Source organism: Oncorhynchus kisutch, linkage group LG5 (genome assembly GCF_002021735.2).
Source record: "Oncorhynchus kisutch isolate 150728-3 linkage group LG5, Okis_V2, whole genome shotgun sequence".
Lineage (NCBI taxonomy): Eukaryota > Metazoa > Chordata > Actinopteri > Salmoniformes > Salmonidae > Oncorhynchus > Oncorhynchus kisutch.
In genome coordinates, this window is record NC_034178.2 from 63,852,782 (window position 1) to 63,863,482 (window position 10,701).

A 10,701-nucleotide genomic window follows, 5' to 3' on the forward strand; every position below is an offset into this window, starting at 1 on the left:
AGTAAAACTTTCCTAAAAAAAATCTGCTAATCAGCAAAATCTGAAAACAATGGACATAATACATTTGTTTAACATGAGAAATTATTAGCCAGCAAACAGATGCAGCTTCATAACCCACCTACAGAGGTCACTGTGAGACCACTAATATCAGGAAAGACTCAGAATCACAGCTCGCTGAAGTATTGAATACAGTATAATTATGGTTATATAGGGAAAATAGTAGATGCACCTGATATTCAGGTATTAGTAGACATACCTGATATTTACTCCAGTCTATATTCAAGTTCTTGGTAAAGCACACAGGGATTGTCAAAGGAGCATCCACAAAATCCTGTTGATGAAGGTTAACAATGAAACAGTATGTTTTGAGGTCTGAGCTCCTAATTCATAAAGCGTGTAAGAGTGATCACCTAGGTTCAGTTACGTCTTTGAGATCTGAGCTCCTATTCATAAAGCGTGCTCACCTAGGTTCAGTTTGGTCTTTGAGATCACAATGAATAAGATAAATGGTCAGGGGGGGACCGGATCCTACATCAGTAGTCCTAACTTCAAGACGCATTGTCAATACAAGCCCTGAGAATAGTTCATCTGGATGGATAGATATGAGGAATCTCAGAGATTGTGTGTGTGCGTCAAACACAATACCTGATTCCAGTTGAATACTAGTCCCTCAGCGGTGTAGTCTCTATCTTTGTAGTCCTTAAAGAACTCACACCCTGGAGACACAGAGAGAGGGGTGGTGTTCATTAGACAGCGAACAGAAGAAAACAGAAACAGGGAGGATCCAATAAGAACCACTTGTTTCCGGTTTCAGTTGAAAACCGTGTACGCTAATGAATACAGCCCTGGTGTTGTGGTAAAAAAAATGGTATGCATAGAGAAGAGTACAGCTCTCTCTGTACTGAGTGTAGCTATAACAATAAGGATGTTGGAATGCATTGTAAAGCTTACCAACTGCCTTTCTGTTGTCTATGTAACTATTGTACATAAACTGTGTGTGGAAACCTACTTTTCCTAATAAAACCGACATTATAAAAAGTAGATAAAAAGTTAATAAATAAATGTATTTTAAAATGTAAGGGGTTGGGTTGTAGAGAGATTTGGGTTTTACCCGGGTAAGGGTTAGGGTTTTACCCGGGCAAGGGTTTTACCTGGGTACAAGTTAGGGATTTTCCTGGATAAGGGTTTTTACCTGGGTAAGGCACAGAGAGCAGCGTGAAGTCTGCATATCGTTGAGCCTTATCCACCTTCTCAGACGAGGTGACACTGGACGACAGATCAAATAAAAGAGTAGAGAGAAAATATTCCCAATGTGATGAAGCAGCTACAACATACCCGAAGCACTAACCTCATACTGAACATTCTTGTCTAACGGTGCGTATACATGACATGCTTCCCGAATGAACTGTCACACATAGCAAGCACGCACATACATCAACTGTACATAATAATAATAATTTGGGGGGTGCTTATATTTGTTCTGTTACACACTTGTACAAGTGTGAACTGGAAATGTGTGTCTTGCATATTCCAACTCCACCGAGACACCCGGAGGGAGTGGGGTCACAGCCAGGGTCACCAGTGTCCAGTGCCCCTGGAGAAATTGGGGTTAAGTGCCTTGCTCAGGGCACAGCGACAGATTTTTTCCCCACCTAATCGGCTCTGGGATTTGAACCAGCGACCTTTCAGTTACTGGCCCAACGCTCTAACCTTGAGGCTACCTGCCGCACACAATTACATCAAACAAGTACGCAGGCACCTAGGTAAATAAACACACACAACCTTTTGACAAAAACACCGCCACACATGCAAAGGTCAACATGCAAACAAGGGTACACTTTAGGAGTCAGGTATATTACATAGCGCTACCAAAAGACCAACCTGTGAGTGTGTGTTGAATACATTAACAATCCTGGCTGAGTGAGGGCGTGTTGAATACATTAACAATCCTGGCTGAGTGAGGGCGTGTTGAATACATTAACAATCCTGGCTGAGTGAGGGCGTGTTGAATACATTAACAATCCTGGCTGAGTGAGGGCGTGTTGAATACATTAACAATCCTGGCTGAGTGAGGGCGTGTTGAATACATTAACAATCCTGGCTGAGTGAGGGCGTGTTGAATACATTAACAATCCTGGCTGAGTGAGGGCGTGTTGAATACATTAACAATCCTGGCTGAGTGAGGGCGTGTTGAATACATTAACAATCCTGGCTGAGTGAGGGCATGTTGAATACATTAACAATCCTGGCTGAGTGAGGGCGTGTTGAATACATTAACAATCCTGGCTGAGTGAGGGCGTGTTGAATACATTAACAATCCTAGCTGGGTGTGTTGAATACATTAAGAATCCTAGCTGGGTGAGGGTGTGTTGAATACATTAAGAATCCTAGCTGGGTGTGTTGAATACATTAAGAATCCTAGCTGGGTGTGTTGAATACATTAAGAATCCTGGCTGGGTGTGTTGAATACATTAAGAATCCTGGCTGGGTGTGTTGAATACATTAAGAATCCTGGCTGGGTGTGTTGAATACATTAAGAATCCTGGCTGGGTGTGTTGAATACATTAAGAATCCTGGCTGGGTGTGTTGAATACATTAAGAATGCTGGCTGGGTGTGTTGAATACATTAAGAATGCTGGCTGGGTGTGTTGAATACATTAAGAATGCTGGCTGGGTGAGGGTGTGTTGAATACATTAAGAATGCTGGCTGGGTGAGGGTGTGTTGAATACATTAAGAATGCTGGCTGGGTGAGGGTGTGTTGAATACATTAAGAATGCTGGCTGGGTGAGGGTGTGTTGAATACATTAAGAATGCTGGCTGGGTGAGGGTGTGTTGAATACATTAAGAATGCTGGCTGGGTGAGGGTGTGTTGAATACATTAAGAATGCTGGCTGGGTGAGGGTGTGTTGAATACATTAAGAATGCTGGCTGGGTGAGGGTGTGGGTGTGTTGACTTACTTTAGGCCAAACTTGACCTTCTTGTTCTCCACCATAAGGTCACAGATGTAGCGCACAGAGAGGTAGCGCAGCAGCTTGATGTCCAGACCCCGCACCTTGTCAAAGAGCTGAGAGTCCCCATTGCTGAAGAGAGACAGAAAGAAAGTGAGACAGATGGTTGAGCAGAGAAGTACACAGAACCACTAACATGTATTTAGTATTTTCAGCATTCAATCAAGCAAGAAAAAGAAAGAGAGCGATAGGAGGGAGAGAAACACAATGAGAAGGGGTACACAGAGAGAGTGATAGGAGGGAGAGAAACACAATGAGAAGGGCTACACAGAGAGAGTGATAGGAGGGAGAGAAACACAATGAGAAGGGGTACACAGAGAGAGTGATAGGAGGGAGAGAAACACAATGAGAAGGGCTACACAGAGAGAGTGATAGGAGGGAGAGAAACACAATGAGAAGGGCTACACAGAGAGAGTGATAGGAGGGAGAGAAACACAATGAGAAGGGGTACACAGAGAGAGTGATAGGAGGGAGAGAAACACAATGAGAAGGGCTACACAGAGAGAGTGATAGGAGGGAGAGAAACACAATGAGAAGGGCTACACAGAGAGAGAGTGATAGGAGGGAGAGAAACACAATGAGAAGGGGTACACAGAGAGTGATAGGAGGGAGAGAAACACAATGAGAAGGGGTACACAGAGAGCGTTATAGGAGAGAGAGAAACACAATGAGAAGGGGTACACAGAGAGTGATAGGAGGGAGAGAAATAGTGCAAAGAAATTAAGATTTTAGACGTCATCACATTACCACTCAAATGTCTGTGGCATTTTGAGTATTGAATCAAGCAAAGAAACCAAACCCTCATGTGAAAAGACACCAACCTGGCACTGTCGTCCTCTGGAACCTCTGGCTCAGACTCTGCCCCCCATGTGTCATCAATCCCCCCTAGGGAGGAAGACGGAGACAGAGCTGCATCACGACAACAAAATTCTAAACTGGATCCATTTATCCGCAATAAAGGGACGTTTCAAATATCGAATACAGACACTTTCTTCAGGAAAGGGATGCATATTCAAAAACTGGCTTGGGGAATGGACTACAGCCAAACAAGTGGAAATACAGCAGCAACGTTTGATCTTATGAAAAATACTTTTTTTTAAAAGAAGGAGAAAAAAAAGTTACAAATAATTGAAGAGCAGCAGTAAAAAGTGAGATGCTTGCTGACAAAGCAGTCGCTCTGACAAAGGTGAGTAGATCCAAACGTTAGCATTTCAGACACAAAAGTGAAACTGGGTGGAAGCAGTGCATGAAAACTTATCCTTTTGTAAATGGGTCCAGATTAAAATTGATCTGGGCCTGTATTCATAAAGCTTCTCAGAGCAGGAATGCTGATCTAGGATCTAGTTCTCCCTGTCCATGTAATCTTATTAACTATGATCAAAAGGGGAAAACTGACCAACCCTGAGACACTTAGTGAACTATATTAAGAGTTTTCCTTGCAGACAAAATTAATTTTGTATCAGTCTCACCTGAGAAGATGTAGTTGTAGCCTGTGCGCCCATATAGCTCCCCCCAGCCTGCCAGAGTGGATGAGCGACAGATATGCTGCAATGGAAGACAACAAAGGATTAGCACACACATATCCATAAAAAAAAATGTTTAACACATTTACATACACATATACATACACAGTAGCCATCAAAAGTTTGGACATAGCTACTCATTCAAGTTTTTTACTATTTTCTACATTGTAGATTAATAGTGAAGACATCAAAATTATGCAATAACACGTTTGGAATCCAAAGACTGTTCAACAAATCAAAATATTTTATATTTGAGATTATTTAAAGTAACCACCCTTTGCCTTGACAGCTTTGCACATTCTTGACATTTTCTCAACCAGCTTCATGAGGAATGCTTTTCCAACAGTCTTGAAGGAGTTCCCACATATGCTGAGCACTTATTGGCTGCTTTTCCTTCACTCTGTGATCCAACTCATCCCAAACCATCTCAATTGGATTGAGGTTGGGTGATTGTGGAGGCCAGGCCATCGGATGCAGAACTCCATCACTCTCCTTCTTGGTCAAATAGTCCTTACAGCCTGAAGGTGTGTTTTGGGTCATTGTCCTGTTGAAAAACAGGACCACTAAGCGCAAACCAGATGGGATGGCTTTTTGCTACAGAATGCTGTGGAAGCCATGCTGGTTAAGTGTGCCTTGAATTCTAAATAAATCACTGACAGTGTCACAAGCAAAGCACCATCACACCACCTCCTCCAGCTTCATGTTGGGAACCACACCAAAGGACAGATTTCCAAAGGACAGATTTCCACCGGTCTAATTGCTCATGTTTCTTGGACCAATCAAGTCTCTTCTTCTTTTTGGTGCACTTTTAGTAATAGTTTCTTTGCAGCAATTTGACCATGAAGGCCTGCTTCACACAGTCTCATCTGAATAGTTGATGTTGAGATGTGTCTGTTACTTCAACTCTGTGAAGCATTTATTTGGGCTGCAATCTGAGGTGCAGTTAACTCTAATTAACTTACCTTCTGCAGCATTGGTAACTCTGGGTCTTCCTTTCCTGTGGCGGTCCTCATGAGATTCAATTTCAATATAGCGCTTGATCGTTTTTGAGACTGCACTTGAAGAAACGTTCAAATGTCTTGACATTTTCCAGACAGACTGACCTTCATGTCTTAAAGTAATGATGGACTGTCATTTCTCTTTGCTTATTTGAGCTGTTGTTGCCATAATAACGACTTGGTCTTTTACCAAATAGGGCTATCTTCTGTATACCACCCCTACCTTGTCACAACAGCTCATTGGCTCAAATTCATTAAGGAAAGAAATTACACATATTAAGAAGGCACACGTTTTAACTGAAATGTATTCCAGGTGACAACCTTATGGAGCAGGAGTTGCGCAAGGCATTGTATCTCAGTGCTAGAAGCTTCACTACAGACCCTGGTTCGATCCCAGGCTGTATCACAACCGGCCGTGATCGGGAGTCCCATAAAGCAGCGCACAATTGGCCCAGCGTCATCCAGGTTAGGGGAGGGGTTTGGCCTGGGTAGGCAGTCATTGTAAAATAAGAATTTGTTCTTAACTGGCTTGCCTAGATAAATAAAGGTTTAAATAAATAAAAAGCTGGTTGAGAGAACACCAAGAGTGCACAAGGCAAAGGCTGGCTACTGTGAAGAATCTCAAATATATGTTTACCCTTTATTGGTTACTACATGATTTCATATGTGTTATTTCATAGTTTTTATGTCTTCACTATTATTCTACAATGAAGAAAATAGTCAAAATAAAGAAAAACCCTAGAATGAGCAGGTGTCCAAACTTTTGAATGGTATTGTATATAAATAATATATTTACATATAAATAAATATGTAAATAGATACAAATCTCTCTCTCTATATATATATATATATATATACGAATCATACTTTGCCGTTGTAGAGGATGACAGGGCAGACAAACCTCCCTCTGCAGCGGGCCATCTTACTGCGGTTCACCAGATCCTGCAGCTTGGTGATCTGGACTGTGCTCTCAAACCTAAGGAGACAGCAGCAGCAAGATATCAAGCAATAAAAATCAGCAATACATGGATCATCAATATACCAAATAGCAATAGATCTTCATTGATATGTTAAAACAAAGCAATACCTACATGAATCATAGTCCTCAATATAGCAATATTATATAATGTAGCAAGTGAAAAATCTAATCGTATTTGTCACATACACATGGTTAGCAGATTTTAATGCGAGTGTAGCGAAATAACACATCAAACTGCCCCAATAGTCAGAGACTGATGGCTCACATACAGTCCAGTAAGATTGGCTCGGCGCCAGAGATACAGGTTCAACCATAGTACAGCCAAAGCCCCTGGAGCAGCTTAGGGGTGAATGGAGGATGTCCCAAATGGCCTCCTATTCCCTATTTTGTGCGCTACTTTTGACCAGTGCGCTACTTTTGACCAGTGCCGAGAGAAACTAATTTGGTGTACCGTTTTATCTGTGGATTAATTGTCAGCGTAGAGGACCTTGTGCCTTTCAGGTAAAATAACAACCCAGTGTTTATATCAAAGGACAAATTAGTTAGCAACAGCAAGCTAGCTAGCTAATTTTCAATAAATGTTTAATGCTTTTCGACCTGTCCCAAAATTAATATAATTGGTTCAGAGTTTGTTTTGATATTTCAACCTGCGTGTCCTGATCGTGTCTGGTGCGGGGTTACAAAAATCAGCATGCACGCGAGTGGTTTGGTCAGCATGTAACTCAACCCCATTTAGTATTCAGCGTTTTCATTTTAACATCCAAACTAATGGGTATTCTTGAGTGAGCTCATAGCCTAAAGCCCCTATTTAGTGTCAATCAACAACACAAACAATGACATAAAATCCATCTCACTCGTGTGTTTGTTAGCTCTAGATAACCTGGTTGGGCAAATATTTTATGGGTGTTTACATGAATTATTGAGTGGCTGTTTCCCCCGACTTATGAATTCACGTAGAGGGCAACTATGGGACAGGTCACAGACATACGGAAACATAACGCATGAAGGGAATACATTCTCCCCATGAACATGTTATCCAGTCTGACAAAATCACTTTTTTAAACCTTGAGACATCTTCCTCACTGTGTGGATCTTAGAAGCGTTGCGCTCCTCTACTCATAGGTCAAAAGTACATATTCTATTTCCGAACACATTCCAAAATAGAACGCTCCCATAACGTTTCCCATTTAATCATAAATATAATTAGAGAACCTCAGACATTTCCAACCCCCTCGGTATAATGAATCATGAAGATGTGGACCGGACTACATTTAACCCCGTTTTGTTTTCTGTCCAATAACAGGTCAGGGCCTGTTTTCTTAATCCACCTCAAATTAGAAAAGATGATCTCGGATCAGATCATAATGAATAAGACTACAGGGACCAGGTGACCTGAGCCTAGATCAGCACTCCTACTCCAAGTTCACATTCATCATATCTGAATATGGGCTGTGGACTAAGGTACACACAAATAAACAACAGTGTAATTGGTGACTAAGTGGACTGAACTTTGTCTCAGGCTGTGACTGAGAATGTTACTGGCTGTCAAATCCTTGTTTGTTTCTTCAACTCCTCTCCAAGCCTATTGGGGGAGAGGATCCAAGGTCCCTCCCTCGGTCCTCCTCCTCCAATGTGCTTTGAGAGAAGTTGAGGAAACAAGGACTGTGGAAACAAGGACTGGACATCTAGTAGGTCTAATATTTGCAGACACAGCCTCATTGATGACCTTGTTAAGGTAACGTAGGTAGGTACGGTACCCGTCTTTATGGAGCTCTGTACATTCATACTCGAGGAAGACCATCTGTCGGGGGTAGTGGCCACACACCTCCCCGTTGGCGTTGTGGATGACACTGTACTTGTAGTCTCGGCCAAAGAGCTCCAAGCAACGCTTCTCTATCGTCTCGACCTGTAAGAGACAAATATTCCAAAATGGTGTTTGATAGACTTCCGTGAAACGCATAGTCACCCCCCACACAAAGAAGGAAAAACAGGATGTGTAGCTCAGTTAATTGGCTACAACCTGGGAAGAGCCAATGGTACAGTGGTCCCATGTCCCACATTTAGGTGATGCTCATGAGAAACTGCAGACGTACACATTAAAAGGTGGCTTGTGAAGGATTTCCTGCTGCGTGTTTGGTCACTTCTAAATCATATGAAATATAACCACTAGAATTATAAAGAATATGAACCGATATGCGTACCATCTCATCATTACCCCCAAAATAAGGACACCTTCCTTCATTGTATAGTCTTTGTTTGTTTTTGTTGGTGGGTTTGAAGTTGTATGAAAAAGGCTTGACTGAGTATCTGGACAGTTAAAGAAATAGGCTACCTCCGAAGGAAGTAGATTCTAACATCTGGAGCACTCTTTCTAGGGAGTTTTTCCTAGCCACCGTGCTTCTACACCTGCATTGCTTGCTGTTTGGGGTTTTAGGCTGGGTTTCTGTACAGCACTTTGAGATATCAGCTGATGTACGAAGGGCTACATAAATACATTTGATTTGATTGCTGGCACTAGGCACTGCAGGCTGTTGTTTATTTGAAGCACGCGTAAAGGTAAGGGACGTTTGGCGGATGGCACACCATCTCGAAGTAAACTCAAATGGCTATAATGACATGAAGAAATAACAGTTAAAAACATATATGCTGAGGACCTCGGACTTACCCGTGGCGTGACTTCTTTCGCTCTGTACTGTGTCTTCGAAAACAAATCTATCAAATCCGCTATTTCCTCAGTCTTTCTGCCTGATATCATTAGCCCGGAGTCCGTGAGACTCCCAGACACGGAAGGGAATGCAGACATCATCATGCCGAGACCCACCGTGGGTTCTATCCGAACTCTTCCGCCCTCAAACACCGCAGCACCTTGGGAACGGGAAGACCCACCAGGCCATCCCTTCCCAGCCAGTTTCTTCCTGACTGCCCGCTTGAAAGGGCCGGAGCCGGGTATTCTCCCCGAATTCAGGGCACCGCTGTGCTGGTACCCTCTAGAAACAAAGATGTATTAACCAGCCAGCAGGCTAGCTAACCCTTCCGAGTAAAACTGGCCAGGCAAGCAGAATGTATAGTAATTTGTTTACGTGGCTAAGCTAGTGGTGGTGGATTTGGTTGGCTAGCTAAGGTAGCTGATGTTAGTTAACTAATGTTAGGAAGTATCCACACTTAAAGTTAAATCCAACACATTACTAAACGTTTTTCCGAGAAAAATGAATGCTGACTGGTTTTTAGTCCTTGCCCTCATCACTCGTATGTTTGGTATTGAGCCTTTGTTGGCAGAGGAATACTCCGGGCGCCTGACTCAGGAAATCGCGAGGACTCCTGGCCTAGTCACGTTTCCTCTGTCATTTATTCATTTTCTCTCCTCTTCCCCAGTAATGACAAAAACATATTACCGGCTCCAAAACGATTAAATCCGTAGCAGCAGCGATTCAAACGCGTATTTATTAGTCTTGATCAAAAATCACACGACTGTTGAAGTGTTGCAATCCGTGAACTGTCTCAAGGAACAAGTGGTAAACAGGAAGTTGAAACCAGCACGTGACCAACATCGCCCCCTGAAATATATATATATATTTTTATTAACAACAAATCAATACAAAAAGTACATGGGGAACACAAGTGTATATATAAAGAATATACAAAGTACATTTGGGCTAGGGGGTACAATATCACATTACCTTAAGGGACATACACACATTTATAATTCTAACAGCTTTTTTGTTGGTAGAGTATTTCATTGTCTTAAAATATAGTTCCATTTATTTTTGTAAGGTAGTAAAATGTGGTGTTTTGTTTGTAAATTTACATTTGTGAATATGAAATGGGGCTACAAGAATAATGATATTAATTACTTCAAATTGTTTCAACTTATTTCTATCATAAGTAAAGAATCCAAGCAGCATCTCTCTCCATAAGTGTAAAATCTTCATAAATATGTTAAATTTGAAATCTACTGATGTCTTTCCACAGATTCCTTACATGAATAGAATGACAAAAAAAAGATGCAACACTGTTTCTGGGTGGTCATTACAAAATGTACAATTAGATTATTATTTTTTACTTCTTCATATAGTGGTTGGCAGGATAATATTTATGAATAATTTCAAAATAAAATTCCTTCATTTTGTTAACAAGTAGGTATGTGTGTGGTACCATCCAAACTTTTTTCCAACAGACAGTATCAATAAAACC

At 41.7% G+C, this 10,701-nt stretch overlaps 1 protein-coding gene across 3 annotated transcripts in view; it reads right to left on the reverse strand.

Annotated features, from left to right (window-relative positions):
- The window catches only part of LOC109891401 (myotubularin-related protein 14), a 38,107-nt gene extending 28,058 nt beyond the window's left edge, over positions 1–10,049 (reverse strand). For 2 of the 3 annotated variants that reach the window (XM_031825658.1, XM_031825660.1), the window contains exons 1-9: positions 9,176–10,034; positions 8,268–8,416; positions 6,399–6,507; positions 4,480–4,555; positions 3,832–3,895; positions 2,960–3,082; positions 1,193–1,266; positions 646–716; positions 257–331 (exon numbers count right to left, since the gene is read on the reverse strand). In XM_031825658.1, coding sequence (XP_031681518.1) covers positions 257–331; positions 646–716; positions 1,193–1,266; positions 2,960–3,082; positions 3,832–3,895; positions 4,480–4,555; positions 6,399–6,507; positions 8,268–8,416; positions 9,176–9,319 — 885 coding nt within the window. In that variant the 5' untranslated portion in view covers positions 9,320–10,034. Of the gene's footprint in view, positions 1–256; positions 332–645; positions 717–1,192; positions 1,267–2,959; positions 3,083–3,831; positions 3,896–4,479; positions 4,556–6,398; positions 6,508–8,267; positions 8,417–9,175 lie in introns of all 3 variants that reach the window. The other variant, XM_031825659.1, reaches the window with a different exon arrangement.
- Between the last annotated feature and the right edge of the window lie 652 nt (positions 10,050–10,701).